The 27,391-nt window shown below is 39.8% G+C and overlaps 1 protein-coding gene across 10 annotated transcripts; it reads left to right on the top strand.

Moving 5' to 3' along the window:
• On the top strand, positions 1–26,814 carry LOC102408093 (zinc finger protein 354B). Of its 10 annotated transcripts, none has more exons than XM_044948393.2 (7): positions 1–177; positions 1,197–1,284; positions 2,430–2,506; positions 4,377–4,503; positions 5,302–5,356; positions 17,969–18,129; positions 24,704–26,814. In XM_044948393.2, exons 4-7 carry the CDS (start codon positions 4,470–4,472, stop codon positions 26,281–26,283), a joined length of 1,830 nt encoding a protein of 609 aa, XP_044804328.1. In that variant the 5' UTR covers positions 1–177; positions 1,197–1,284; positions 2,430–2,506; positions 4,377–4,469; the 3' UTR covers positions 26,284–26,814. The 10 variants fall into 10 exon arrangements, with proteins under 10 accessions (XP_044804328.1, XP_044804324.1, XP_044804331.1 ...); XM_044948389.2 differs by lacking the exon at positions 2,430–2,506 and adding an exon at positions 723–857; XM_044948396.2 differs by lacking the exons at positions 2,430–2,506; positions 17,969–18,129 and adding exons at positions 723–857; positions 6,022–6,145 and having other exon boundaries at positions 24,704–24,834.
• The last annotated feature ends 577 nt before the right edge of the window (positions 26,815–27,391 follow it).

The raw sequence follows: 27,391 nt of genomic DNA, 5'->3' as shown, positions 1-27,391 counted from the left end.
ATAGCCCCTGAGGGTCCCGGACCTGCGTGGGTTTTGCCGCTGGCGTGAAAGGCCTCCCGGCGTGAGGTCGACCCAGGCAGCACCTCGGACAAGTCCCTACCTGAAGCAGTTGTCTGGCCGTGTCAGTTCCGGAGCATAACACTTGCTGCCCGCGGAACCCCCGGAGGCCCGGGAGAGGTGAGCGGTGGAGTGTCGGGGATGCAGGAGGGAGGACCGGGCCTCGGGAGGATGCTGCGTCGGGGCGCGGGACAGAGGCCCAAGAGGCGAGAGCCGGTTCTTCGTGGGTGCCGGCAGGCCGTGGGCGGAGCGCCACCGGCTCTGTCTTCTTGGCACCACCGCCTCCCACAGATGTGCCCTGAACTCCGCAAGTCGGGCACTTCCTCCCCATTCGCCGGGTTCTGCCACCCTGCTGCTTTCTCCCGACCTGTTCCCAGCGAGCTACCTGCCTGGCTCCTGCGGGCGTTTTAATTTGCTCCTGGCCGGCAGTGAATGTGAAGATTATTTCCTCCCTCTAACATCGCCACTGCCCTCCTTAGTGAAAGGCTTGTTTTGCGTGAGAAGTGAGTCACTGGTTTTCCCCAGTGGCAGAATCAGGACTGGAATCCCGATCTTCGGTTGCCTGTGCCTTCTCCCTAAAGCCTGCTCCCCGCTTTAGGAAAGCTGATGTGTTCCCTTCCGGAAGCAGGTTTTCCAGAAAAATCTGGAAATTGTTTCTTTGGCAGGAGAGGGAGGAGTTGGGTGGGAAGACTTGCGTGGAGAAAAGTTGTCACGTGCATGCAGGGAGGTTAAAGCATGTGCTCTGTGGCCAGCTGTGGTTGGAATCCTGGTACCACCCTCCCTTGGCTGTGTGGACTGGGGTAAGTTGCTCCCACTCTGCCCTCAGTGTCCTGATCTATAAAATGGGGGGTTGACAGTGCCAACTGTGCTCAATGATGCATTTAGTGCCTGACACTTGGTGAGGCTCAAGGAGCTGCTACTACTGCTGATAGAGTCCTAGGACCTTTTCCTCTGAGTCAGGGAGAGAGCTGGGCCTGGAACAGGATGACCCAGCCCTTCTCCCTGGTGCTGTCTATTCCTAGGTCCTTCTCTGAGGGCACATGGTATCATTCTCATTCTCTGTAAAGGTTTCAGAGCTGCTGATTCTGAGGGGTGGAAAGAGAAGGGGCTTCCTCCTGGCTCCCTTTTTCTTCTCTCAGATCTGATTTCTGGAGACTTCACCCATCCTCAAGGGAAACTGCTCAGAAAGAGGATATGGCTGCCGAACAGAGGGAAGCAAGGTCTCAGGTGAGTTCATTGCCCTCTCAAGTCTTATAGACAAATATATATATATATATTTTTATCTTCAAACTGGAGTTCTCCCCCTAATACAATCTTCACCAGGATTTGGAGCCTATATCCTTTTCTCTTTGAAGAGCTGGCCCACGGAGGTAGGTGGTAGATTCCATAGGGAATGTTCACTTCCAACCTTGCAATCCATATCTAGTGTTTCTCTTTTGTTTTCCTGGTATGCACTCTTTTATTCATTTCTCAGGTCACCATGTGATTACTAATTAGACAGGTAAGATGCCACACGTCTCATATCACTTGAGGTCAGAACAAACAAACATCCAGACTTGGCAGCGTTCCTTTCTGGCCTGGCCCCTTTGCTCATTCCTGTCCCTCTCCCTACTCTTGGCCAGAATGCTTTTCTTTTTCTTTCCGCCCCTGAGAATCCTCATGCTATCTTTCCCAGGTTTTTTCCCCAGTCCATAGTTTTTAGTTTTAACTTTCTGGATCATGTATCTTGCTTCTATCACTCTCTTGAAAGCTGATCTTGACCTACTATTTTCATCTTTATTCTGTGGAAATGAAGGTGGGGCCCCCATCCAGGTTAACCATGTCAGAGGGAACATAAATGGAGAGGTCTCTTGACTTCAAGAACAGAGAGAAGACTCCTCAGGAAGAGGCAGGGAGGATTTTGTGGGATATCAGTAGTGGAGAGTCAAGGTATACAGGGTGTACAGTTAGAAGTGGGGCTCTCAAGCCAGACAGCCAGGTTTGAACCCATATCCTCTGTTGCCATTTATAGGCCTTAGGCATCTGCATCTCTCTGTGCCTCAGTTTCCTCAGCTGTAGAATGAGAATAGCAACCATGCCTGCCTGCCTCATAGGGTAGATGAGAGGATCACGTGAAATCACAGCATGGAAAGTGTTTTAATCGGGGCTGGGCGCATCAGAGACGTTCAGTAGGTGGTGGTTGTGGTAGCTGAACGATATCATTCTAGTCCATGATACTATTACTGTTGGCAGATAGAAATGACTATACAGTGTTTTTCGGACCCAGAAAATACTGTCAGTTTTTACTCATTTTCATCTAACAATAATATTGATACTTAATGTTGCTAGGGAATATCCCGAGGGCTTTACCTTTGTTCTCACTCTCATAACAGCGCAGCAGTTATTACCCCATTTTACATATGAGGGAACTGATGCTCAAAGAAGTCCAGTGACCTGAAATCAAACCCAGGTATGTCTGGCCTCTCAGTTCATGCTGGATATTGTCCAGCCGTTCCTCTGGTGCATTTCTCAGAATGCAGAGTAGGCCCAGACCCTGTGTTACCAGAGCTCTGTGCTGTGTGATGTTGTATATCATCTGAAGCCACGAAATGTGGTGATTGATCTTCTGAGGCAATGGCTAGGACCTGCCTTTGTATATTAGAGCTGCTTGGCTTTCACATTCCATTCCAACAAAGTCAAGCTGCTCTCTTGCCCAGAATCTTCTCCGTCCCTATATGACATTTCTCCCTAACCTTACATGCTGCGTGGACTTGTATGTAAAACTCAGTAACGGGATGTTTTAGGGTCAGAGAGAGAATATACCAAGTGCTGTGTTAAAAGGAGACTAGTTATCATCCTGTCTCTGCCATTAATAAAGTGTGTGACTTGGAATCCTAACTGCCCTGGATCTTGTGTTCCTTGTCTCTAAAATAAGGGTAAATGGAAATGATGTGTGGTCATATTCAGCTACACATTTTCCTTTGTTGTTCAAATTCATGCACTTTTCTTGTCTGTTAGTTAGATTGTAAATTCTTTGACAGCAAAGAATTGCTGTATTCCTCACCAATATTAATTTAATGCCTCATCTTACCATAAAAATATTGCATAATTGTGGAAAAAAACTTTACAGATAATAAAATATGCACATATATATGTGTATATGTATATATGCTTGTATATGTACATATGTGCATAGATGTGTATATGTGTGTGTATTTGTGTATATATTTTTCCATATATGCAAAAAAAAACCCCACCATCTGGAGATAATTGCTGTGAGCCATTTGTTATGTATCTCTCAGCATCATTTTCTATGTACATATTTAATTTTTTTCAAAAATGGGAACAAGCTACACATACTGATACATAACCTGCTTTTTGTAATTAATATTATCATGAATGTCTTTTTAAGTCAACATTATTGACTTATATCATCAGTTTTAATGATTGCCTAGTACTTTATATTGATGTGATAATAGGTAACATCTGAACCTTTAATATAAACTTGGTATGGTTTTAAGTACATTGTGTGCAGAATTTCAATTATTTACTAATTATTTGGTAGGTTTTGAGAGGCCTTTTACAGAGTGGTTAAGAATGGAGCCTTAGACATGTACCTGAAATTGGAATCCCAGCACTACCACTGACCAGCTTTATGACTTTAGACAGATGTCTTCCCCTCTCTGTGAGTTCTCCTGTGTAAAATGAGGATAATAATAGTACCGTCTTCTCAGGGTTGTCATGAAGATAAAAGCTTTACACTACAGATTAATATAAAGCTCTAAGAAAAGTACTTGGCCTGAAGAAAGCATTCAATAAATGATAGCTACTTTAATTGCCACTGTTGTCCTCAGGCTTCAGAGAGCACGCAGATAATGCCTTAAATTATTTAACCCAGCCTCTGTCAATGATTATTTAGGTTGTTTCCATTTCTTTGCTCTTACTAACACCATAATAAATGTCCTTGTGTGTGCATTTTTTTGCATGGTTCATTGTCAAACAAATACAGTAATTTGGAGACTTAAAGAGTATAAACATTTTAATGCTCTTAATATGTTTTATTGAATTGCCTGAAGAAAGATTATTCTAACGAACATTCCTACTAATGGCCTTAATACCTCCACACATCTCTGTGGTTAACACAGGGCATGGTTCAGACTTCATGCTACTCAGTATATATTTGTCACAAATCAAGTGTTCATTAAACTAGTGACTTGAACCTTTCAGAACCTAGAATAATATAGAAGCATTTCATGGTAACCTGACTACTTCCCATTGCTGCTGCCTTCACCCTGTGTGATGGGTGGTCCTGGGTGAGCTAGGATGGCTTGTCTCTACAGGTGTCAGTGACATTCGAAGATGTGGCCGTGCTCTTTACACGGGATGAGTGGAGAAAGCTGGCTCCTTCTCAGAGAAACCTGTACCAAGATGTGATGCTGGAGAACTACAGTAACCTTGTCTCATTGGGTAAGGAAATTTCCTCTGATTGGAAATTGGGATAACTCAGCACCCAAATCCCTGGATAAAAGCCATGGATCATCAAAATTTCAGCTGAATTTTGCCTTAGCACTATACAAATTGGATCTCCAAAAATAAATCTGAAAAATTTTTCCTCATAAGCATGGATGCCTCATGCCTCATGGATGGGATAGTCTACAGAGCTGCACATTAGAAATTCCCTCATAGTTCAAGCCATTCCCATTATGATGTGTTTGCTCATTTCTAAGCAGAGAGCATCCTTCAGCCCCCTTCTTTGACCCACCACTTGCCTTTCCCCGTTTTCTTTTCCAGCCAGATGAACACCATATGATCCTTTATTTTAAAGGATAGTGTCTTTATTTTAAAGCTAGATCATGTCTTCTCATTTTAAACAAGCTACCTGTTACAGAATCCTTTCCTGTTTATACCTGTTTATAGATATTAGTCTGGACATCTCACATACTTGTTTTTCTACAGAAAGCTAATGGTACCCTATTTCAGGGCTGCATGTTCATTGTGTTTCCCTAACATGTAACTAATTATTCCATCGTTAGGTTCTACAAGTCCCTTGCCTTTTCCCTAACCCGCTCCTTTACATCACAGGGGCATAGCTTGAGCACCCCACAGAAGCTCTTTGCCTCATCCTCAGTTTCCACTCAGAACCAGTTACCTCTTTGTGTCAAGACTGAGTTTGTTGTTGTTTGTATTTTTTTGTCCTTTTTTTTTTTTTTTTTGCTGTGAGCAGGACTCCCATTTTCCAAACCTGAAGTGATCTCCCTGTTGCAGCAAGGAGAAGATCCCTGGAAGGTAGAGAAAGAAAGCCCTGGAGATTCCTCTCTAGGTGAGTGGGTGGGGAATCTCTGCAAGCAGCAGTCTGGTAAATGAGTGGATGTGTGACTTGGAGATGTTGGTCAGTGAACTTTCTCCAGGTTCTCAGTCCTCAAGAAATGATGGAGAAGGAATGCTAAGGCCCCCAGTCACAAGCGTCCTCTTTTTCTCTTACAGTTACTTCACAGGTGAATCTCTCAGGATCTTTTTTCTTATTCTTTCCTGTTTCAGAGAAGGGCTACATTTTCATGTATTCATTCAGCAGACTTAGTGTATTTAAGAAACTATAGCTGATTCATTCTGACTGAAGGCCAGCATTATAGGAAAAGAAAGAGATCAGAAAGGAAATAGATTGGAAAGCCGAGTGGGGGCCACACTATGGGTGCTTTGGTACAGTTCTTACAGATGAGAACTGTCTATGGTTGACTGCAAATAATTTAAGAATTTCTGATAGTTTTATTTATTTGTTGGTTGTATTTGGCTGGGCTGGGCCTTTGTCACTCTGTGGGCTGCTGTCTGGTTGCCGTGCTCAGGCTTCTCACTGCGGTGGCTTCTCTTGTTGTGGCTCCCAGACTCCGGAGCACAGGCTCAGCAGTTGACTTTCATGGGCCAAGTTGCTTCTTGGCCTGTGGGATCGTCCTGGATCAGGGATTGAACCTGTGTCTCCTGCGTTGGCAGGCTGATTCTTTACCACTGAGCCACCAGAGAAGCCCCAATTCAAGAATTTTAAATTGAAGAATTATATGGTCCTTGATATTTTGGAAAGACTGGTCTGAGTCTGAGACACTTTAAACATCCTGAGGTGGGTTCCTGTGTTCGCACGCAGCACCAGTTAGAAAGAAGGAGCACTGGAGTGGGCTGAGCTCCAAGGCACGTGAGAAGCTAAAGCAAGTTACAGAGCATGATCATAACATGTCTCCATTTACGTGTAAAGAAAATTACATGGTGTTTGTCTACATGCATGCATGTGAAAGTAGCTCTGCTGCTGCTGCTGCTAAGTCGCTTCAGTCGTGTCCGACTCTGTGCGACCCCATAGACGGCAGCCCCCCAGGCTCCGCCGTCCCCGGGATTCTCCAGGCAAGAACACTGGAGTGGGTTTGCCATCGCCTTCTCCAATGCATGAAAGTGAAAAGTGAAAGTGAAGCCGCTCAGTCCTGTCCAACTCTGAGCGACCCCATGGACTGCAGCCTACCAGGCTCCTCCGTCCATGGGATTTTCCAGGCAGAAGTACTGGAGTGGGGTGCCTTCTCCAGAAAGTAGCTCAGTCATGTCCAACTCTTTGTGACCCCATGGATATACAATCCATGGAATTCTCCAGGCCAGAATACTGCAGTGAGTAACCGTTCCCTTCTCCAAGGGATCTTCCCAACCCAGGGATCGAACCCAGGTCTCCCACTTTGCAGGAGGATTCTTTATACCAGCAGACCCACCAGGGAAGCCCCTGGTGTTATGCACGTTTGTCGACATGCATAATATGTGCTTAAGTGCTTAAAAAATGGTCAGGGGACACTAGTTACATGTGGATTGGGATCAAGAATGGGCATGATGAAAGGGGACTTTATTTACATTTAATTTTTTTAGAATTTTCACAAAATATACCCATGAAGTCCTTAATTATGTAATTTGAATTTAATAAGAATGTCACTTTGGAAACATTGTTGGGCTTAGAGTTGAAGTGAGAAAAAAATAGAGGTGGGAACCTTCTAGAGATTATTGAATAACGTAGGCAAGACATTACCTGGAAGAAGGCATGTGCAATGGGTTCAGGAGGAAAGAGGAGCGCCCCCTTTGTTAAGGGTATATGATGAGTTCAGTGTGGGATGGATTTCATTTGAGATGTGAATGAAATATGGGTAGAGGTCAGCAGTGGACAGTTATAGAAAGATTAGGGGGTTGGAACTCAGCAGGGAGGTCAGGGAGCCATCAGTGTGAGAGAAGCATTTAAATCTTGAGCTGAGAAGGTGAGGGAATGGAGGAGAGGTCAGTGTTCCAGGAAACCTCAACGTTCATGAGGTGGGTTAAGAAGGAAGATTCTGTGACTGAACCAGAGAAGTAGTCACCAGAGGAGAGAAATGGCAGAGGTGGCTGTCATGAAAATTGGGGACTGGCAGCTGTTGAATTGGGGAGGCTGGGGCTCTGGGAGAACCAAGTTCAAACCCTCATCCACTGCTTTCCTGTCCCGTGATAAACAGTGGTGCAACCTTGGACAGAAGGACACAGGTCTTACCCTAGCAGAGCTCAGTTGAGGGGAAGACTAAGTGCACACAGGAGTGTGGAATGACAGATTCTGGTGGGGATCTTGGGGGAAGAGCCACAGGAACTCTGTGAGAATCACATTCTCTGTGAGAATGTGGATCAGGAGGGGCAGTGTGGGCAGTGCTTCCCAAAGAAGGATACTTGGATGTGAGAAGCATTCACAGGGTGTGTGTAAGTCCAGAGAAAGGAAGCTGATGTGTAAAGGTGGGAACAGGGATAAAGGGGAAGGGTCCAGATCCTGCTGAGGTGGGAGCCCTATCATGGGACCTGGTCTGTGCCTGAGAGCTGGTCACAGCCTCTGAGGAGTTGAAGTAGCGTGGCCACAGGCTCAGGCTTATATTCTGCAAGGATCAGCCTGCAACCAGTCTGGAGCCACCTGGCGTAGACGTGGTAGGACTTGTCTTAGGTTGTTGTCAGTTCCCGATGAATCAGTGGACCCATCAAGATGTGGAATTGGGGCCCACCAGACACTTCATGGCAAATAGATGGGGAAACAGTGACTGACTTTATTATTTTTCTGGGCTCCAAAATCACTGCAGATGATGATTGCAGCCATGAAATTAAAAGACGCTTACTCCTTGGAAAGAAAGATATGACCAACCTAGACAGCATATTAAAAAGCAGAGACATTACTTTGTCAACAAAGGTCTGTCTAGTCAAGGCTATGGTTTTTCCAGGGTCATGTATAGATGTGAGAGTTGGACTATAAAGAAAGCTGAAGAATTGGTGCTTTTGAACTGTGGTGTTGGAGAAGACTCTTGAGAGTCTCTTGGACTGCAAGGAGATCCAACCAGTCCATCCTAAAGGAGATCAGTCCTGGGTGTTCATTGGAAGGACTGATGTGGAAGCTGAAACTCCAATACTTTGGCCACCTAATGCAAAGAGCTGACTCATTTGAAAAGACCCTGATGCTGGGAAAGATTGAGGGTAGGAGGAGCAGGGGACGACAGAGGATGAGATGGTTGAATGGCATCACCAACTCAATGGACATGGGTTTGGGTGGACTCCGGGAGTTAGTGATGGACAGGGAGGCCTGGCGTGCTGCAGTTCGTGGAGTTGCAAATAGTTGGACACGACTGAGCGACTGAAGTGAGTGAGTGAGTGAGACGAGCTATGAGACAGGCTGTCTCAATTCCTAAAGTGCCCACACCTTTAGGAGAGTGCTTGCTTCCCCATCCAAGGTGAGATCTTTTGAGATCTGAACCACACTTGGCTCTCTCTATAACTGTAATTTGGGAGAAATATACTAATCTTGCGGGAACAGCTGAAGATGACCACAAAATAAGCAGAGGACTCAGGCAGTAGGGAAGCAGTAGAGAGTTAGGAGAGGCGTCAGCCCCACTGCCAGGCATGGGCTGAGCCTGACATGGAAGATCAGAGGGAGAGAAGGAGGAATTGTTGCCCTTACCTTCGCCTTGACAGCCTCTGATCCATGAGGAGTCTGCCTTTCTGAGTTAAGCTTTAGTTGGATTAAATTGAATGAAAGTACAACTGTCCAGAGCTGTCCAGAGAGATTTTGGAGCCAGAAAATAAAGTCTGTCACTATTTCTATTGTTTCCCCATCTATTTGCCATGAAGTGATGGGACCGGATGCCATTATCTCAAGTTTTTTGATGTTGAGTTTTAAACCAACTTTTTCACTCTCCTCTATAACCTTCATCAAGAGGCTCTTTAGTTCCTCTTCACTTTCTGCCATAAGGGTGGTGTCATCTGCATATCTGAGGTTATTGATATTTCTCCCGGCAACCTTGATTCCAGTTTGTGCTTCATCCAGCCCGGCATTATGCATTATGTACTCTGCATATAAGTTAAATAAGCACGGTGACAATATACAGCCTTGATATACTCCTTTCTCAGTTTGAAACCAGTCCATTGTTCCATGCCTGGTTCTAACTGTTGCTTCTTGACCTGAAAACAGGTTTCTCAGGAGGCAGGTCAGGTGGTCTGGTATTCCCATCTCTTAAAGAATTTTCCACAGTTTGTTGGGATCCACACAGTCAAAGGCTTTAGCATAGTCAATGAAACAGATGTTTCTCTGGAATTCTCTTGCTTTTTCTATGATCCAACAGATGTTGGCAATTTGATCTCTGGTTCCTCTGCCTCAGATAAGTTTGTTTGCATCATATTTTAGATTCCACAAGTAAGTGATATAATGTGGTATTTGACTTTATCTTTCTGACTTACTTGACTTAGTATGATAATCTCTAGGTCCATTCCTGTTGCTACAAATGGCATTATTTCATTCTTTTTAATGGCTGAGTAGTAGTCCATTGTGTATATATACCACATCTTCCTTATCCTTCCATCTTTTGATGGACATTTAGGTTGTTTCTATGTCTTGGCTATTGTAAATGGTGCTGCTGTGAACTTTCGGGTGTGTGTATCTTTTTGAATTACAGTTTTTTCCAGACATATGCCCAGGAGTGGGATTGCTGGATCATATGGCAACTCTGTTTTTAGTTGTTCTGAGGAACTTCCATGCTGTTTTCCATAGTGGCAGAACCAATTTATATATCCACCAACAGTATAGGAGGATTCCCTTACCTCCACACCCTTTGCAACATTCTTCCATCTATTTTAATCCCCTCATCATGTGTTATTTTCTCTCAGAGTCCTTACCACTGCAAAATAGTTAGTATTTATTTATAATCTGCTCTGTCTCTGAACTATAAACTCCTTTGTGCTGGGTTGTCTGTTTCATTTGTACCTATTTCTCCAATACCTAAAATAGTGCCTGGTCCAAGTCAGTTTCCAGTTAATGAATGACTTGCTTAGCCTAGTGGTAATGGAGACAGAAAGAAGGAAACCAGTTTCAGAGATGTTTAGGAAATAAAGGCAGCAGGAATTAAAGGTGGATTCAATATGGAATATAAGGGATATTGAGTTGTCAGGGTTGCCTGCTTGGCTTGTGACTTGTTTAGGGATGGACAATGATATCATTCACTGAGATAGTGGTACTAGATCAGATTTGGGGGACTGATACCAATTTGAGTTTTTACTTTAGAGGGAATTTTGCCTTTTTTTTTGGCTAAAAAAAGCTTTCATTTTAAGATAATTGTAGATTCACATAAGAAGTATTGAAACTTTTTGGCCAACCCAATAGTACAGAGAGATCCATTGGTCCTTCACCCAGTTCCAGAACTATAATAGAAGATTGCAAATAAGATATTGATACAGTAAAGATATGGAAGAATTCCTTCTGTCACCATATGGATCCTACCTGCTACCCATTTTTAGACACACCCACTTTCCTCTGATTCCTTGTCCCTGTTTCTCACCTCCCCTTGTTCTTTCTCTTTTGTAACTCCTAGTCCATTTCTATAATTTTGTCATTTCAAGAATATTATTTAAATGGTCATACAGTATGTTACATTTTAGGATTTTTCTTTTCACTCAGCATAATTCTCTGGAAAATTTTTAAAGTAGTTTCTTGTATCAATATTTCATTCCTTTTGATTGCTGAATAGTTTTTTGTAAAGTACACACACATACCACAGTTATATAACCATTCACTTGTTGAAGGATATAGATTGTTTCCAGTTTCTGACAATTACAGGTAACATGGCTAAAAACATTTGTGTATAGGTTTTTGTACAAAAGAAAATTTTCATGTCTCTGTGATAAATGCCCAGGAGTATAATTGCTGGGTCATGTTGTAGTTGCATGTTTAGGTTTTGAAGACACAACCAAATTGTTTTCCAGAGTGGCTGTACCAATTTATATTCTACCAGCAATGCAGCAGCATATGAATGATTCAGTTTCTATGTATCCTTGCCAACATTTTGTGTTGTTGCTACTTTTAGTTTAGCCATTCTGATAGGTATATACGGGGTTTCCCTGGTGGCTCAGATGGTAAAAAAATCTGCCTGCAATGCAGGAGACCCAATTATACCTATAATTTAACTTGCATCTTCCTAAGTTCTAATAACATTGCACATATTTTTTTGTGCTTTTTTGATATCTGTATATCTTCTTTGGTGAAATGTCTGTCTGTATCTTTTATCCATTTTCTAATTGTATTGTTTGGTTTTTTGCTGTTGAGATTTGAGAGTTTTTTAATACATTCTGGATCATAGTCACTTGATGGATATGTGGTTTGCAAATATTTTCTCCTAGTCTTTAGTTTCCCCTTTCATTCTCTTAACTGTGTCTCTTGAAGAATGAAAGTTTTAATTTTGATGAGCTCCAGTTCCTCAATGCTCCCTTTTATGAATTGTCCTTTCATTAAGTCTAAGAACTCTTTACTTATCCTTAGATCTTATAGATATTCTTCTGCATTTTTTTCTAAAAGTGCTATAGTTTTACATTGAACATTCATCTCTGTGATTCTTTGGGGTTAATTTTTGTATTAGATGTAAGATTCAGTCAAGACTCATTATTTCTGCTGGTGGACAGTCAGTTGTCCCAGCATTATTTGTTGAATAAGCTGTCTTTTTTCACTCAGTTCTTTTACACCTTTGTCCAAAAGCAGTTGAGCACACGAGTGACTTTATTTCTAGGTGTTCTCTGCTGTTCCACTGATCTGTGTGTCTTTCCCTCTACCTGCATCACACAGTTTTGATTACTGTAGCTATATATAGGCTTTAATATTGGGTAGGTTGATTATTCCTAGTTTCTTCTTCCTCTTCGAAGTTGCTTTAGGTATTCTAGTTTCTTTGCTTTTCCATGTCAATTTTAGAATAATCTTATTTATATCTACATGCAGAGATATTGTAGTAAACCAAGTAAATTTCGAGACAATTGAGGTCTTTACTAGGCTGAATCTTCCAGTCCGTGAATATGGTATATCTTACCATATATTTCGGAGAAGGCAGTGGCACCCCACTCCAGTACTTTTGCCTAGAAAATCCCATGGACGGAGGAGCCTGGTAGGCTGCAGTCCATGGGGTCGCTAAGAGTCGGATACGACTGAGCGACTTCACTTTCACTTTTCACTTTCATGCATTGGAGAAAGAAATGGCAACCCACTCCAGTATTCTTGCCTGGAGAATCCCAGGGATAGGGGAGCCTGGTGGGCTGCTGTCTATGGGGTCGCACAGAGTCGGACATGACTGAAGCGACTTAGCAGCAGCAACCATATATTTAGTTCTATTTTGTTTTTGTTTTTGCCCATGCCACATGATTTGTGAGATCTTAGTTCCCCAACCAGAGATTGACCCTGGCCCTTGGGCCCTCAACAGTGAAAGTGCTGAGTCCTAACCACAGACCCACCATGGAATTCCCCATTTAGCTCTTATTTAATTTCTTTCATCAATGTTTCATAATTTTCATGATACAAGTCTTGTATATATTTTGTTACATTTATACTTAAGTGTTTTTGAGTAATTATAAATGGTACTATAAATATAAGTTCATTGCCCATATGTCCATATTACGTAGATATAATACTGATTTTTGTATGTTTGTCTTTATCCTGTAACCTTCCTAAATGTCTTATAGTTTTAGAAAATGTTTTGTAGATTCTGAGGAATTTTCTTTGTACTGTTATCTACAAATAGGGATAGTTCTATTTCTTCCTTTCCAATTTGTACACCTTTTATTTCATTTTTTTGCCATGTTGTACTAAGTAGACTTTCAGTACTATACTGATTATGAGTGGTGAGAACAGACATGGTTGCCTTGTTCCAGATCTTAGGTATAAAGCATTCAGCCTTTCACCATTAAGTATAATGATGTGTGTGCTTAGTCTCTCAGTCATATCTGACTCTTTGTGAACCCATGAACTGTAGCCCATCCAGTTCATCTGTCCATGGAACTGTCTAGGCAAGAATACTGAAGTAGGTTGCCATTTCCTTCTCCAGGAGATCTTCCTGACCCAGAGATCGAACCCACATCTTTTCCATCTCCTGCATTGACAGGCAGATTCTTTACCACGGAGCTACTGGGGAAGCCCAAGTGTAATGTTAGCTCTAGGTTGTTGTGGATACTCTTTTATCAGGTTAAGATATTTTTCTGGGATGGCAAATGACCTTCACTTCACCAGATTACAAATTACATTTATAACCTAATAATTAGAAAAGATTTAAGAGTTCACCAACCAAGGTAGGTGAACCTTGTTTCCTAATTGAAAAAATTTAGGACAAAGTTCATTTCAGTTGCTCAGTCATGTCTGACTCTTTGCAACCCCATGGACTGCAGCACGCCAGGCCTCCCTGTCCATCACCGATTCCCGGAGTTTACCCAAACTCATATCCATTGAGTTGGTGATGCCATCCAACCATCTCATCCTCTGTCGTCCCCTTCTCCTCCTGCCCTCAATCTTTCCCAGCATTAAGGTCTTTTCAAATGAGTCAGCTCTTCGCATCAGGTGGCCAAAGTATTGGAGTTTCAGCTTCAACATCAGTCCTTCCAGTGAACACTCAGGACTGACCTCCTTTAGGATGGACTGGTTGGATCTCCTTGCAGTCCAAGGGATTCTCAAGAGTTCTCCAGCACCACAGTTCAAAAGCATCAATTCTGCGCTCAGCTTTCCTTATAGTCCAACTCTCACATCCATACATGACTACTATAAAACCATAGCCTTGACTAGATGGACCTTTGTTGGCAAAGTAATGTCTCTGCTTTTTATATGCTGTCTAGGTTGGTCATAACTTTCCTTCCAAGGAGTAAGCGTCTTTTAATTTCATGGCTGCAGTCACCATCTGCAGTGATTTTGGAGCCAAAAAAATAAAGTCAGCCATTGTTTCCACTATTTCCCCATCTGTTTGCCATGAAGTGATGGGACCGGATGCCATGATCTTAGTTTTCTGAATGTTGAGCTTTAAGGCAACTTTTTCACTCTCCTCTTTCACTTTCATCAAGAGGCTCTTTAGTTCTTCGCTTTCTGCCATAAGGGTGGTGTCATCTGCATATCTGAGGTTATTAACATTTCTCCTGGCAATCTTGATTCCAGCTTGTGCTTCATCCAGCCCAGCGTTTCTCAAGATGTCCTCTGCATATAAGTTAAATAAGCAGGGTGACAATATACAGCCCTGACCTACTCCTTTTCCTATTTGGAACCAGTCTGTTGTTCCATGTCCAGTTCTAACTGTTGCTTCCTGACCTGCATACAGATTTCTCAAGAGGCAGATCAGGTGGTCTGGTATTCCCATCTCTTTCAGAATTTTCCACAGTTTGTTGTGATCCACACAGTCAAAGGCTTTCACATAGGGAAATTCAAATGCTGCCTGTGTAAATAGTGTTAATTTCATTGGCTGTGAGATGTTTTGCTTTTTGTTGCTTTTTCTTAATGCCCTTTGAGAAATGTGTTTGGAAATATTTTCAGATGAGATGATAAGTTTGGGATTTGCTTTAGCCCATCTGATGGAGGAGGAGTGAAGCTTATATATGAAGTGTTGGTGGTTTTTGAAGCATTGTACAATTCTCTCTACTTTCATATATATTAAAATTTTTCCATAATAAAAAGTTATTTAAATTGACATTGCCAAAAACATTGTCTATACCAGCATTTCTTTTTTCAGTAAGACGGAGGGTGTTCACAAATGTGCAGTACTACACCCATGTATAATTATACTGTTATGTATAATTCCCAGCATACCGATTTTAATTCTCTCAGTCTCTGGTTCACAAGAAGCCTTGTGAAAGTGCCAATTAAAGTCACATTTTCGTTAAGATATAACTTTGAATCTGACTAATTATTGGATAAATCAGGGGAATGCTTTAGAAAATACGGCCAAAAGCCTATTTTGGGTTAAAAAAAAAAAAAAAAGATACTGATTCTGCCTTCAACCCTCATGCTTATCCCTTCATATAATATTGGGGAAAGTTTTGTTAAATCTCCTGCCAACCCAGAAAAACCTCTCCAAAAGACAGAAAACATTGTCACTATTGAATAAGAATTAAACTAGACTGCATAGGTAACCTGCTGATGAGATCACAATAACAGAAAAAAAAACCCACCCTTTTTTAACGTAGCTGAGAATTACATATTCTTGAGAATACATGTTCTTGAGGTTAATTGTCATTTGTCTTCATCCTGGTGGCTCAGATGGTAAAGAATCTGCCTGTAGTGTGGGAGACCCAGGTTTGATCCCTGGGTTAGGAAGATCCCTGGAGAAGGGAATGGCAACTCACTCCAGTAATTTTGCGTGGAAAATTCCATGGACAAAGGAGCCTGGCAGACTACAGTCCATGGGTCACAAAGAGTCGACATGACTGAGCGACTAACACTTTCATTTTCAAGGGGACTGACGACAACACAGCTATACATTTTTTTGTATTTATTCTAAATGCACCAGGCAGTTGGGCTATATGTCCTAGTGATAAGAAAACTTCTAGTATCCTATGATGAGCAGATAGTGCCAGTTTGGAACTAGGCACTAGGCTAAACTTTCACAAGAACAGGAAGATAGTATCACTATATTTCTTGATGTTTATATTTCAAAGAGATGGCTCCCAAGCTCTTAAGAATTTTTAGTGCTGGTTTCTAATGCTAGCAGAAGCTTTACAAGTTTAAATACATATCAAAGCTATAGAGGAATGATTTACAAATAAAAGTTTTCTCAAAGAATATGCTAAGAAAAAGGGTGGGAAAGCACATATCTTTCCATTTTGACAAAAGGGAAGATTCAGTTTTTAAATTTCCACTAGCAAACTACTAATCCCCTGAAATCCTAGGAAACTGTTACTATTGCCTGAACATCTTTCCTGCCGATATCCTCCACTGTCGAAGGATAGTTTGGATACTCTTTAAAGCGCACATTTGTTTCTGTTTCTATCTTTTATTTTCATTGTAGAAGTGATCACATTTTGCATTGATTGCACATTGAATTAATTTGTTTCTCATGTTAAACTAGGCTCCTGGAGGAAACAAAACATTTCTTTTTTTTTTTTTTTTTTCCGATGGTTAATAGGTTTTATTGTATTGGTTAAAATAATACTAAAAGAACCATACATTTAGAATGTAATGTGAACATTGCACTTGAAAGAGTTTTTTCAACTTCAGACATGCTGTAGATCAAACATAACCTGCTGCTGTTCTTCATTTTAGCTCTTTTTAATGACCATTGAAATACACCATCTTTCAGTGTTTCCTTCACATTTCTAATGTTTAAACACATTTTTATATCTTTCTCAGTCTGAGGGAAAAGGCCATACCAATACAAGAGTCTGAGAAGGAGGATCCAGTCACTCCTATTAGTGGAGGGGGCCCATTGTCACCCCTTCTTTTCATTACTGGATCCCTAGTGTCTTACAGAGCAGGAGTCCGGGTAGCAGGAGGTGAGTGGTAAGCTGCATGACAGGAGTGAGCAGCAGGAGAGCAAGGGAAGTTTCATCTGTATTTATAGCACCTCCCTATCGATAGCATTTACCACCTGAGCTCTTAACTCCTGTCAGATCAGCTGTGGCATTAGATTCTCATAATGGCATGAATGCTACTGTGAACTGTACTTGCAAGGGATCTAGACTGCTCACTCTTTATGAGAATCTAATGTTTGATGTGATGTGGAACTGAGGTGTTGATGCTTTTGCTGGGGGTTTGGGTGCAAATACAGATTATCCTTAGCAGAAAGGTTTGACTGCACAGAGACCATAATAAATCAATTGCTTAAAGACTGATATCAAAACCCTATCAGTGAGTGGCAAGTGACAACTAAGATGTATCTGGTGGCAGGCTTTATAGGGGCAAGTGAGTTGATGAATTGTACAGCTGTATCTAGTGGTGGGCTTTAAATCAGAATCTTACACTTATTTTAGTCCATGCATGACCTGTCCATTATTTTATTTATCACTTCTATACACATCTCTTTCCCTCATTGCACACTTGTCTCAGTCACAGTTTTGATAAACCTACAAAGTAACCCTTGCCAAAATAAGTAAAAAACAAACATCACTGGAGAGCTTCTTTGAAAAGGGTGAAAGACACAATAATGAGACAGCAGAAGGCTTTAAGACTGCCAACAAAAATAAAGCGGTATTTAAAAGAAAATGGGGCTTCCTTGGTGGTCCAGCGGTTAAGAATTAACCTTACAATGCAGGGGGCACTGGTTTGATCCCTGGTCCAGGATGATCCCACATACTGCAGGGCAACTAAACATTTGCACCACAACCGCTGAGCCTGTGTTCCAGAACCCAAGAGCTGCAACTGCTGAAGCCCTTGCATTATAGAGCCAATGCTCTGCACCAAGAGAAGGCACTGCAGTGAGAAGCCTGCAGTCTCCACAACTAGAGAAAGCCTGCGCACAGCAATGAAGACCCAGCAGCCAAAAATAAAAATAAATAATAAAAGTTAAATAGAATACCAGGAGTCCAACTTAAATTACAGGTTTATTGAAACAGGTGATTCACATTCTCTAAGCCCACTTTGTATAGTATGTGATGACTGGCTATCCAACAAAGTTTCGAAACCTTCGAAACTGCTTTACCACAGGAAGACCAAGCACCCTGCAATAAAATGCAAGTCTCTGGAGTTTTTCAAAGGGGGAAAAAAAGAAAGTGAATACGAAGAACAGAAGCAATTACTGAAGGCCACCACTTCATCAAATGTGTCTGCACTGAGCATCATTCTTAGGGCTAACTTCATTGCTAAAGGTAAGAAGTCCTTTACTATTGGTGAAGAGTTGATCCTGTCTGCTGCTAAAGTTCATTTGTCATGAACTTTAGGAGAGGCTGCAGTTCAAAAGGTGGCATGTGTTCCTCTTTCGTCTAGCACTGTAACTAGACAAATGGATGAAACAGCAGAGGATATTGAGGCACAATTGTTAGAGAGGATTAATGAGTCACTGTGGGGCGTAATCCAGGTTGATGAGTCTACCAGTGTTGAAAACAGGAAAACAGTGCCTGGTTTTGTGCAATCTGTTTTTCAGGAGGATATGCAGGGGGATATGTGCACTTGTGTTGGCAACCAACATCACAGCTGCAGAACTATTCAAGAATGATTTCATATCAGGGAAACAGAATTGGTCATTTTGTATCTGTATATGCGTGGACAGAGTGGCTGCCATGACTGAGCTCGTAACTCTTTTGTCAGATCAGCAGTAGCATTAGATTCTTAAAATAGTGTGAATGCTACTGTGAACTGTACATGCGAGGGATCTGGGTTGCTCACTCTTTATGAGACTCTAATGCTTGATCTGGTGTGGAACTGAGGTGTTGATGCTATTGCTGGGGCTGGTTGGGGGCAGGGAGGGTGGGGTGCAAATACAGATTATCCTTAGCAGAAAGGTTTGACTGCACAGAGACCATAGTAATGTCTTTAGACCATTATTAGATGGTCAGAAAACCACTAGATGGCTTTCTGGTTTCATTCAGTTCAGTTCAGTCGGTCAGTCGTGTCTGCCTTTTTGCGACCCCATGGACTGCAGCACGCCAGGCCTCCCTGTCCATCACCAACTCCCGGAGCTTGCTCAAACTCATGTTCATCGAGTCAGTGATGCCATCCAACCATCTCATCCTCTGTCATCCCCTTTTCCTCCTTCCTTCAATTTTTCCCAGCATCAGGGTCTTTTCCAATGAGTCAGTTCTTCACATCAGGTGGCCAAAGCATTGGAGTTTCAGGTTCAGCATCAGGCCTTCCAATGAATATTCAAGACTGATTTCCTTTAGGATTGACTGGTTTGATCTCCTTGCAGTCCAAGGGACTCTCAAGAGTCTTCTCCAACACCACTGCTCAAAAGCATCAATTATTCAGCACTCAGTTTCCTTTATAGTTCAATTCTCACATCCATACATGACTACTGGAAAATCCATACCTTTGACTAGATGGACATTTGTTGGCAAAGTAATGTACTTGGGTCAAAGAGGTCACTTCTGAATGTGAGTCTACACATTGTGTTATCCATAGAGAAATGCTGGCTAGCTGGAAAATGTCACCTTAACAACGTTTTGCAGAATGTAATTAAAATTATCAACCACATTAAAGTACATGCCCTTAACTCATGACTGTTTGCACAGCTCTGTGAGATGGATACGGAACGCACGTCTTCTCTTATACACAGAAGTGAGATGCTTTCTAAAGGTAGATCACTGGCCAGAGTTTTTGAGTTATGAGAGACAGTCCAGAGATTGCTTTTAGAAAAATGGTCACCACTAGCAGCATATTTCAATGACACAGTATGGGTCACAAAATTTCCTTAATTGTGTGACATATTCAACCTGCTCAACAGACTCCATATGTCAGTTTAGGGGGGAATGACAGTGTGTTTAGGTTGGCATGTAAAGTGGCTACATTCAAAGCCAAACTGGAATGATGGGGGTGGCAAGTGAACACTGGAATTTTTGACGTTTCAAGCATTAGCAGAGATTTTTTAAAGAGACTGAGTTAAAGCTTTCTTTGTCCTAGCTGGTGCATGATCATCAATGCAATTCAGAAGGGTTCCAATTTCTCCATATCCTTGCCAACATTTGTTACTTTCCATCTCTCTGTATATATAATTAAAACACACACACACACACACACATATATGTTTGTTAGCCATAATAACAAATGTGAAAGTTTGGATTTTTATTTCCTAACATGTTGAACATCTTTTCATGTGCTTATTAGAGTCCACTGGTATACCTTCTATAGAGAAATGTCTGTTCAAGTCCTTTGCCCATTTTTGAATTAAATTGTTTTTTTTTTTCTTATTGTTGAGTTATAGGAATACTTAATATATTTTGAATATTAACCCTTTATCAGATATATAATTAGAAAATATTTTTCCTAGTCTTACCTTTGTATTCTACTGATGTCTTCTTTGATGTACAGAAGCTTTTATTTGTTTATTTTGGCCACACTGCTCAGCTTGTGGAGTCTTAGTTCCCCAACCAGGGATTGAACCCAGACCCCAGTAGTGAGAGTGCTAAGTCCTAACTACTGGACTGCCAGGAATTCACCCAGAAGCTTTTAATCTTGATGAAGTACAATTATTTGTCTATTTTTTCCTTTGTTTCCTGTGTTTTTGGTATTCTATTCTAGAAATCAATGGTAAATCCTAAGTCATGAGGCTTTTGCCCCATGTTTTCTTCTAAGAATTTTATAGTTTTAGGTCTTACATTTAAGTCATATATTCATTTTGAGTTAAATTTTGTGTATGGTGTTACACACATGAAGGGTCCAACTTCATTTTTTCTTTTTTTTTTGCACATGCATATCCAGTTTTCCCAGCACTATTTGTTGAAAAGACTATCTTTTCCCCATTGAATGGTCTTGGCACCCTTGTCAAAAATCCTTTGCCCTTATATGCCAAGATTTGTTTTCAGACTTCCTGTTCTATTCCATTGATCTATATGTATCTTTATGCCAGTACCACGATGCTTCCATACTGTAACTTTGTATAAGTTTTGAAATCGGGAAGTATTCCAACTTTGTTCTTCTTTTTCAAAATTATTTGACTTCTCAGGGTCCCTTGAGATTTAATATAAATTTTAATGTGGGTTTTTCTATTTCTGCCCAAAAATGGCATTAGAATTTTGATGGGACTTGCATTTAATCTCTAGATCACTTTGGGTAGTATTAACATCTTATCAATAGTAAATCTTATAATCTATAAATACTTGATGTTTTTCCATTTACCTTTGTCATCTTTATACAGTGTAGTTTCAAGTGTATAAATCTTTTACTTCCTTTGAGTTAATTCCTAAGTATTTTATTCTTTTTGATGCTATAGTAAATGAAATCCTTTTCTGTATTTCTGTTTTGACTTGTTCATTGTTAGAATATAAAAACAAAACTGATTTTGTGTAGATTTTTTTATCCTGCCACTTTGCTGAGTTTGTGTATTCTATCAGTTTTTTTGTTGAGTCTTTAGATTTTCTGTATATAAGATTATGTCATCTATTGCAAACTATTATATAGAGTGGACAAACAACAAAGTCCTACTGTATAACACAAGGAACTATATTCAATATCCTGTGGTAACCCATAAGTAATGGAAAAGAATATGAAAAAGAATGTATATATTGGGTTGGCCAAAAAGGTCATTTGGATTTCTCCATAAGATGTTACAGAAACATTTGAACGAACTTTTTGGTCAACCCAATATATGTATGTGCTGTGTGCTTAGTTGCTCAGTTGTATCTGACTCTCTGCGACCCCATGGACTGTAACCCGCCAGGCTCCTCTGTCCATGGGAATTCTCCAGGCAAGAATACTGGAGTGGGTTGCCATGCCCTCCTCCATGGGATTTTCCCAACCCAGGGATTGAACCTGGGTCTCCTGCATTACAGGCAGATTCTTTACCATCTGATAACTGAATTACTGTGGTACAGCAGAAATTAACACACCATTATATGTCAACTGTACTTCAATAAAATAAATTTTTAAAAAGAGCATGTCATCTGTGACTAAGATCATTTTACCTCTTCCTTTCCAGTTTAGATACTCTTTATTTTTCTTGCCTGATTGTTCTGGCTAGAAATTCCAGTACTGGGTTGAAGTGGTAAAAGTGGGCATCCTTGTCTTGTTCCTGATCTCAGAGGAAAAGATCATGGTCTTTTGCCATTGAATATGATGTTAATTGTGGGTTCTTTAAGGATAGTGTTTATTGTGTTGGGTAGTTTCCCTCTAGTCCCAGTTTTGTTGTTGTTCTTTTTTTTTTTAATCATGAAAAAATGTTGTATTTTGAGTTTTGTTAGGTACATTTTTGTACATCACTTGAGATGACTGTGTGGTTTTGTGTCTTCATTCTGAATGTGTTGCTTTAGTTGGTTTTCATATGTTAAATCATGCTTGTATGCCAGGGATAAATTTCATTTGGTCATGATGTATAATCATTTTAATGTGCTGAATTCTCTTTGCAAGTACTTTATTGAGGATTTTAAAATCAATATATGTAACGAATATTGGTCTTTAGCTTTCTTTTCTTGTAGGGTTTTTGTCTGGTTTTATTATCAGGGCAATGATGGCTTCATAGAATAAGTTAGAAAGTATCGCTGCCTCCTTTGGTTTTTTGGAAGCATTTCAGAAGGAGTGGTGTTAGATCTTTAATGTTTGGTAGGCAGTAAAGCCATCTGGTACAGAGCTGGTTTTTATAATTATTATTGGGAGGTTTTGATTACTGACTCAGTTGCTTTTCTAGATTATATATCTGTTCAGATTTTCTACTTCATAATTCAGTTTGGGTAGATTTTGTGTTTCTATGAATTTGTCCATATTTTCTAGGCTATCCAGTTTTTTGTCATACAATTATCCATAGTTTTTCCTTATAATCCTTTTTATTTTAATCTGTGGTAATGTCACCACTCACATTTCTGATTTTACTAATGTGTGTCTTTTCCCTTTTATTCTTAGTCTCACTAAAGGCTTATCAATTTTCTAGGTCTTTTCAGATAACTGATTTTGGATTTGTTGATTTTTCTCTATTGTTTTTCTATTTTATGTGACTAGGCTTTTGCCTTTGTTATTTCCTTCCTTCTGCTAGCTTTGGGTTGAGTTTGTTTTTTCTGGTTCCTTAAGTAGTAAATTATGTTTTTAAGTACTTCTTTAAATTTTCTTCCTGTTTTCACTACACCCCATAAGTTTTAGTAAGTTGTGTTTTCATTTTCATTCAAATATAAGTATTTTCTAATTTCTCCCTGATTATACATGGTATAAAGGGGAGAAAGATTAACCTACTCTCTCCTCTTGCAAGAAATTAACAGAAAGTAAAAGAAAATTTAATTTTTACTTTTATTACAGAAAAGTTTAAACATATATGTAAGTAGAGAAAATAGTATAAGGAATTCCTGTGTATCTATCACCCAGTTTCAACATTTATTAACTTACTTTCATTTTTATTTCATCCATACCATTGGTTCTCTACCAGGGGTGATTTTATCATTTCAGTGCTTCAGTGTCTTGAAATATTTTTGACTGCCACAACTTGAGAGAGGGTAGGAGTGGTGAAAAGAGTAGGTACTATTGCACAGGCCATCACTGAAAAAGAATTATCCAGCATAAAATGTCAGCTAAAGTTGAGAAATCCTGCAGGATTTAAAATATCTATCTATCTATCTATCTATACACACCCACACACACACACACACACACGCAATTTAATATCTTTATATTTTTATAATATTTAATTTTCTTATCCATGAATAGGAGAGGTTTTGCTATTGGTTCAGGTATACTTTAATGTCATTCAAGACTGTTTCAAATTTTTCCTCATATAAGTTTTTCATATTTCTTGTGAATTTATTTCCCTAAATTTTTGTATAAATGAAGATTATTGATTTTAGTATGTTAATTTTATATCCTGCTATGTCACTGATCAAGTTTTATCATTGATTCTCTGAAGTTTAATTTTAGATGTATCATTAATAGCATCAGCAAATAGAAGTAGTTTAATTTTCTCTTTACTCATCCTTATGCCTCTTTATACACAAAGCCAAAAGGCTTTGCTTGTGTACTTGTATTGGTTAATACATCTAATACAATGTTGAATAGAAGTGAAGGTAGTTGGTATCCTTGCCTTGTTCTTGATCATGGTGGAAATGTCTCTAGAGTTTCTTTATTAAATAAGATACTGATTTTAGGACTAAAGTATATGTACTTTACCTTGTTGAGGAAGTATCTCTCAATTCCTGTTTTCTTGCATGTGTTTATTATTAATGGTGCTGAACTTGTTTAAGGCTTTCTCATTTTCTCTAGATATACTCATTTTTTTCCCTTAAATACATATTATGGGATACTATGGTAAGTGGTATAATAAGGGGAATAGATTGTTTGGGCTCAGAGTCAGGAAAGGGTGACAGATGAGCTAACATTGGAACTGAATCTGAAGGCTACAGAGAAGTTTGACATGTAGGAAAAGTAGGGAAGATATTCAAGATTAGAAATAATTACAGAAATGAGAATGATGTCATGGAGATAATTTATGAGCCTGTCATATGCTTTGGGTGCTAGACTGCATTTCCCAGTTCATATTTCTCTTCTGATCCCTTCTCTCCATTCTCCTGGTCATGTGTATATGCTCACCTTCTTTAAATGAAGATCCCTTATTTTATTCACCCTAGTACATCATCTCTCATTCATTATTATTTTATATATACAGTGTTACTTCTATTTTTCCTCTTCCTAGTGCTTTTTTTAATCCAGAAAGTGAGGCCTTATTTATATATCATTAATATTTATTCCTTCTATACATTTAGTCTCAGCTAATCATGTGAATCATTGGCACTTCCTTTTTTTATTTTTTTTCAGAATGTAAGAGCAGTCCTAAAACCACAAAGGCAACTCAAACTCAAGACTCATCATTTTCGGGGCTAATAAGGAAAACACTCAAAAAGGATGAACCGTGGAATTTCATATCAGAAAACCCCTGCATATATGAAGACAGAATAAAGAAACAGAAGGACAAAAGTGAAAGTTTACAAATAATTTCAGTCACCCATACAAAAATCCTCACTGTAGAAAGAAGCCATAAAAATAATGACTTCGGCCAAAATTTCAGCCTGAAATCAGTGTTTGTTAAGCAACAGAGGATTGCTAGAGAAAAAACACCTTCAAAATATGAAATACAAAGAAATAGCTTAAGGCAGGATTCAAATGTACTTAACCAATCGAAAATAAAGACAGCAGAAAAACGCCATAAATGTAACATATGTGAAAAAGCCTTCATTCACAAGTCATCCCTTCGTAAACATCAGAAAAACCATACTGGAGAGAGATTATTTCAATGTGATGAATGTTTGAAAGCCTTCAACCAAAGTTCAGCTCTTATTCAACATCAAAGAACTCATACTGGAGAGAAACCCTATATATGTAAAGAGTGTGGGAAAGCCTTCAGCCATAGTGCATCCCTTTATAAACACGTAAAAATACATACTGTGGAAAAATCCTACAAATGTAAAGAATGTGGTAAGTCCTTTGGCAGAAGGTCTGCCCTTTTTATACATCAAAAAATTCATGCTCAAGACAATCCCCACAAATATAACCCAGGAAGGAAGGCATCCACTTGCAACCTTCCTGGATGTCAGAGAATTCATCCAAGAAAGAAGTCCTATTTATGTAACGAATGTGGCAACACCTTTAAGTCTAGTTCATCCCTTCGTTACCACCAGAGAATTCACACAGGAGAGAAACCTTTTAAATGTGGTGAATGTGGGAGAGCCTTCAGTCAGAGTGCATCTCTTATCCAACATGAAAGAATTCACACTGGAGAAAAGCCTTACAGATGTAATGAATGTGAAAAAGGTTTCACTTCTATTTCACGACTTAATAGACATCGAATAATTCATACTGGAGAGAAATTGTATAATTGCAATGAGTGTGGTAAAGCCTTAAGTTCCCACTCGACACTCATTATTCATCAGCGAATTCATACTGGAGAGAAACCATGTAAATGTAAAGTGTGTGGGAAAGCCTTCAGACAAAGTTCTGCTCTCATTCAACATCAGAGAATGCACACTGGAGAAAGACCCTATAAATGTAATGAGTGTGGGAAAACATTCAGGTGTAACTCGTCCCTTAGTAATCATCACAGAATTCACACAGGAGAGAAACCATATCGATGTCTGGAATGTGGGATATCTTTTGGGCAAAGTGCAGCTCTTCTTCAACATCAAAGGATTCATACAGGAGAAAAACCCTTTGTGTGTATTACATGTGGGAAAACTTTTAGACAGAGCTCATCACTTATTGCACATCAAAGAATTCATACTGGAGAAAAACCCTATGAATGTAATGCATGTGGGAAACTCTTCAGCCAGAGGTCGTCCCTTACGAACCATTATAAAATTCACATTGAAGAGGACCCCTTCAAAGTAGATTTGCATGTGTGAAACCCTTAAACCAAAGGTCATTAGAATAAAATTGGTCCTACATATCTGTGGGTTCCACATCCACTGGTTCAAATAACTGCAAATTTAAAATACTAAAAAAACTTTTCAGAAATATCCAAAAAACGAAATTTGAATTTGCCACACACTGGCAACTATTTTCATAAGCACTTGCACTGTATTAGGTATTTCAAGTAATTTAGAGATGATTTAAAGTTTATGAGAAGATGTGCATAGGTTACATGCAAATTCTGTGCCATTTTATGTAAGGGACTTGATCATCCTCAGATTTTGGTATCTGTGTGGGGGTCCTGGAATCAGTCCACTACAGATAGTATGGGACAACTGTATACACACTTGAGAATGACTTAGTAAATGTAATGAATATGATAAAACTTCAATTTTAATTTAGTCCTTATCAGTTATTTAATTTTAAGGAAAAGCTTTGACTGTGTAATAAATATGTGGAATACTTTAATACCTGTTAGTCACTTTTTAAAATATCCTGAGACAAATAAATCACAATTGAAAATACTGATTTTGGCCATTTGTAAGATAAATGTGAGGTTTTTCTGTCTCTTTATACAGTGTTATACACTATATGCAACATGTGAACAGAAAAAATCTGGGTGTAAAGGTGCTGGATTTATCATTAGAAAGACACCAATTGCATAAGCTTAATACCATGTCTCTTACAACAGTTTAATAGCAAAAAAAAACCTTAAAATATATGCATTTTTAGAGCAAAGGACCAAATAATAGATAAAAATAAACTGCAACCTACCTCAGCCTCTGCAACTTTTCCTAAATTTCTGTCAAACTTGGTGCATGGTTTTCATCAAAAAGGAGGCCAAAAAACCCACCCTCTGTTCAGTTCAGTTCACTTCAGTCGCTCAGTTGTGTCCGACTCTTTGCGACCCCATGAACAGGGAGGCACGCCAGGCCTCCCTGTCCATCACCAACTCCCAGAGTTCACCCAAACCCATGTCCATTGAGTCAGTGATGCCATCCAACCATCTCATCCTCTGTCATCCCCTTCTTCTCCTCCTGCCCTCAATCTTTCCCAGCATCAGGGTCTTTTCAAATGAGTCAGCTCTTCAAATCAGATGGC

This window comes from Bubalus bubalis, chromosome 9, assembly GCF_019923935.1.
Source record: "Bubalus bubalis isolate 160015118507 breed Murrah chromosome 9, NDDB_SH_1, whole genome shotgun sequence".
NCBI lineage: Eukaryota > Metazoa > Chordata > Mammalia > Artiodactyla > Bovidae > Bubalus > Bubalus bubalis.
The sequence above is the reverse complement of the archived record's forward strand: the minus strand, read 5'-3'. Positions and strand labels throughout refer to the sequence as shown.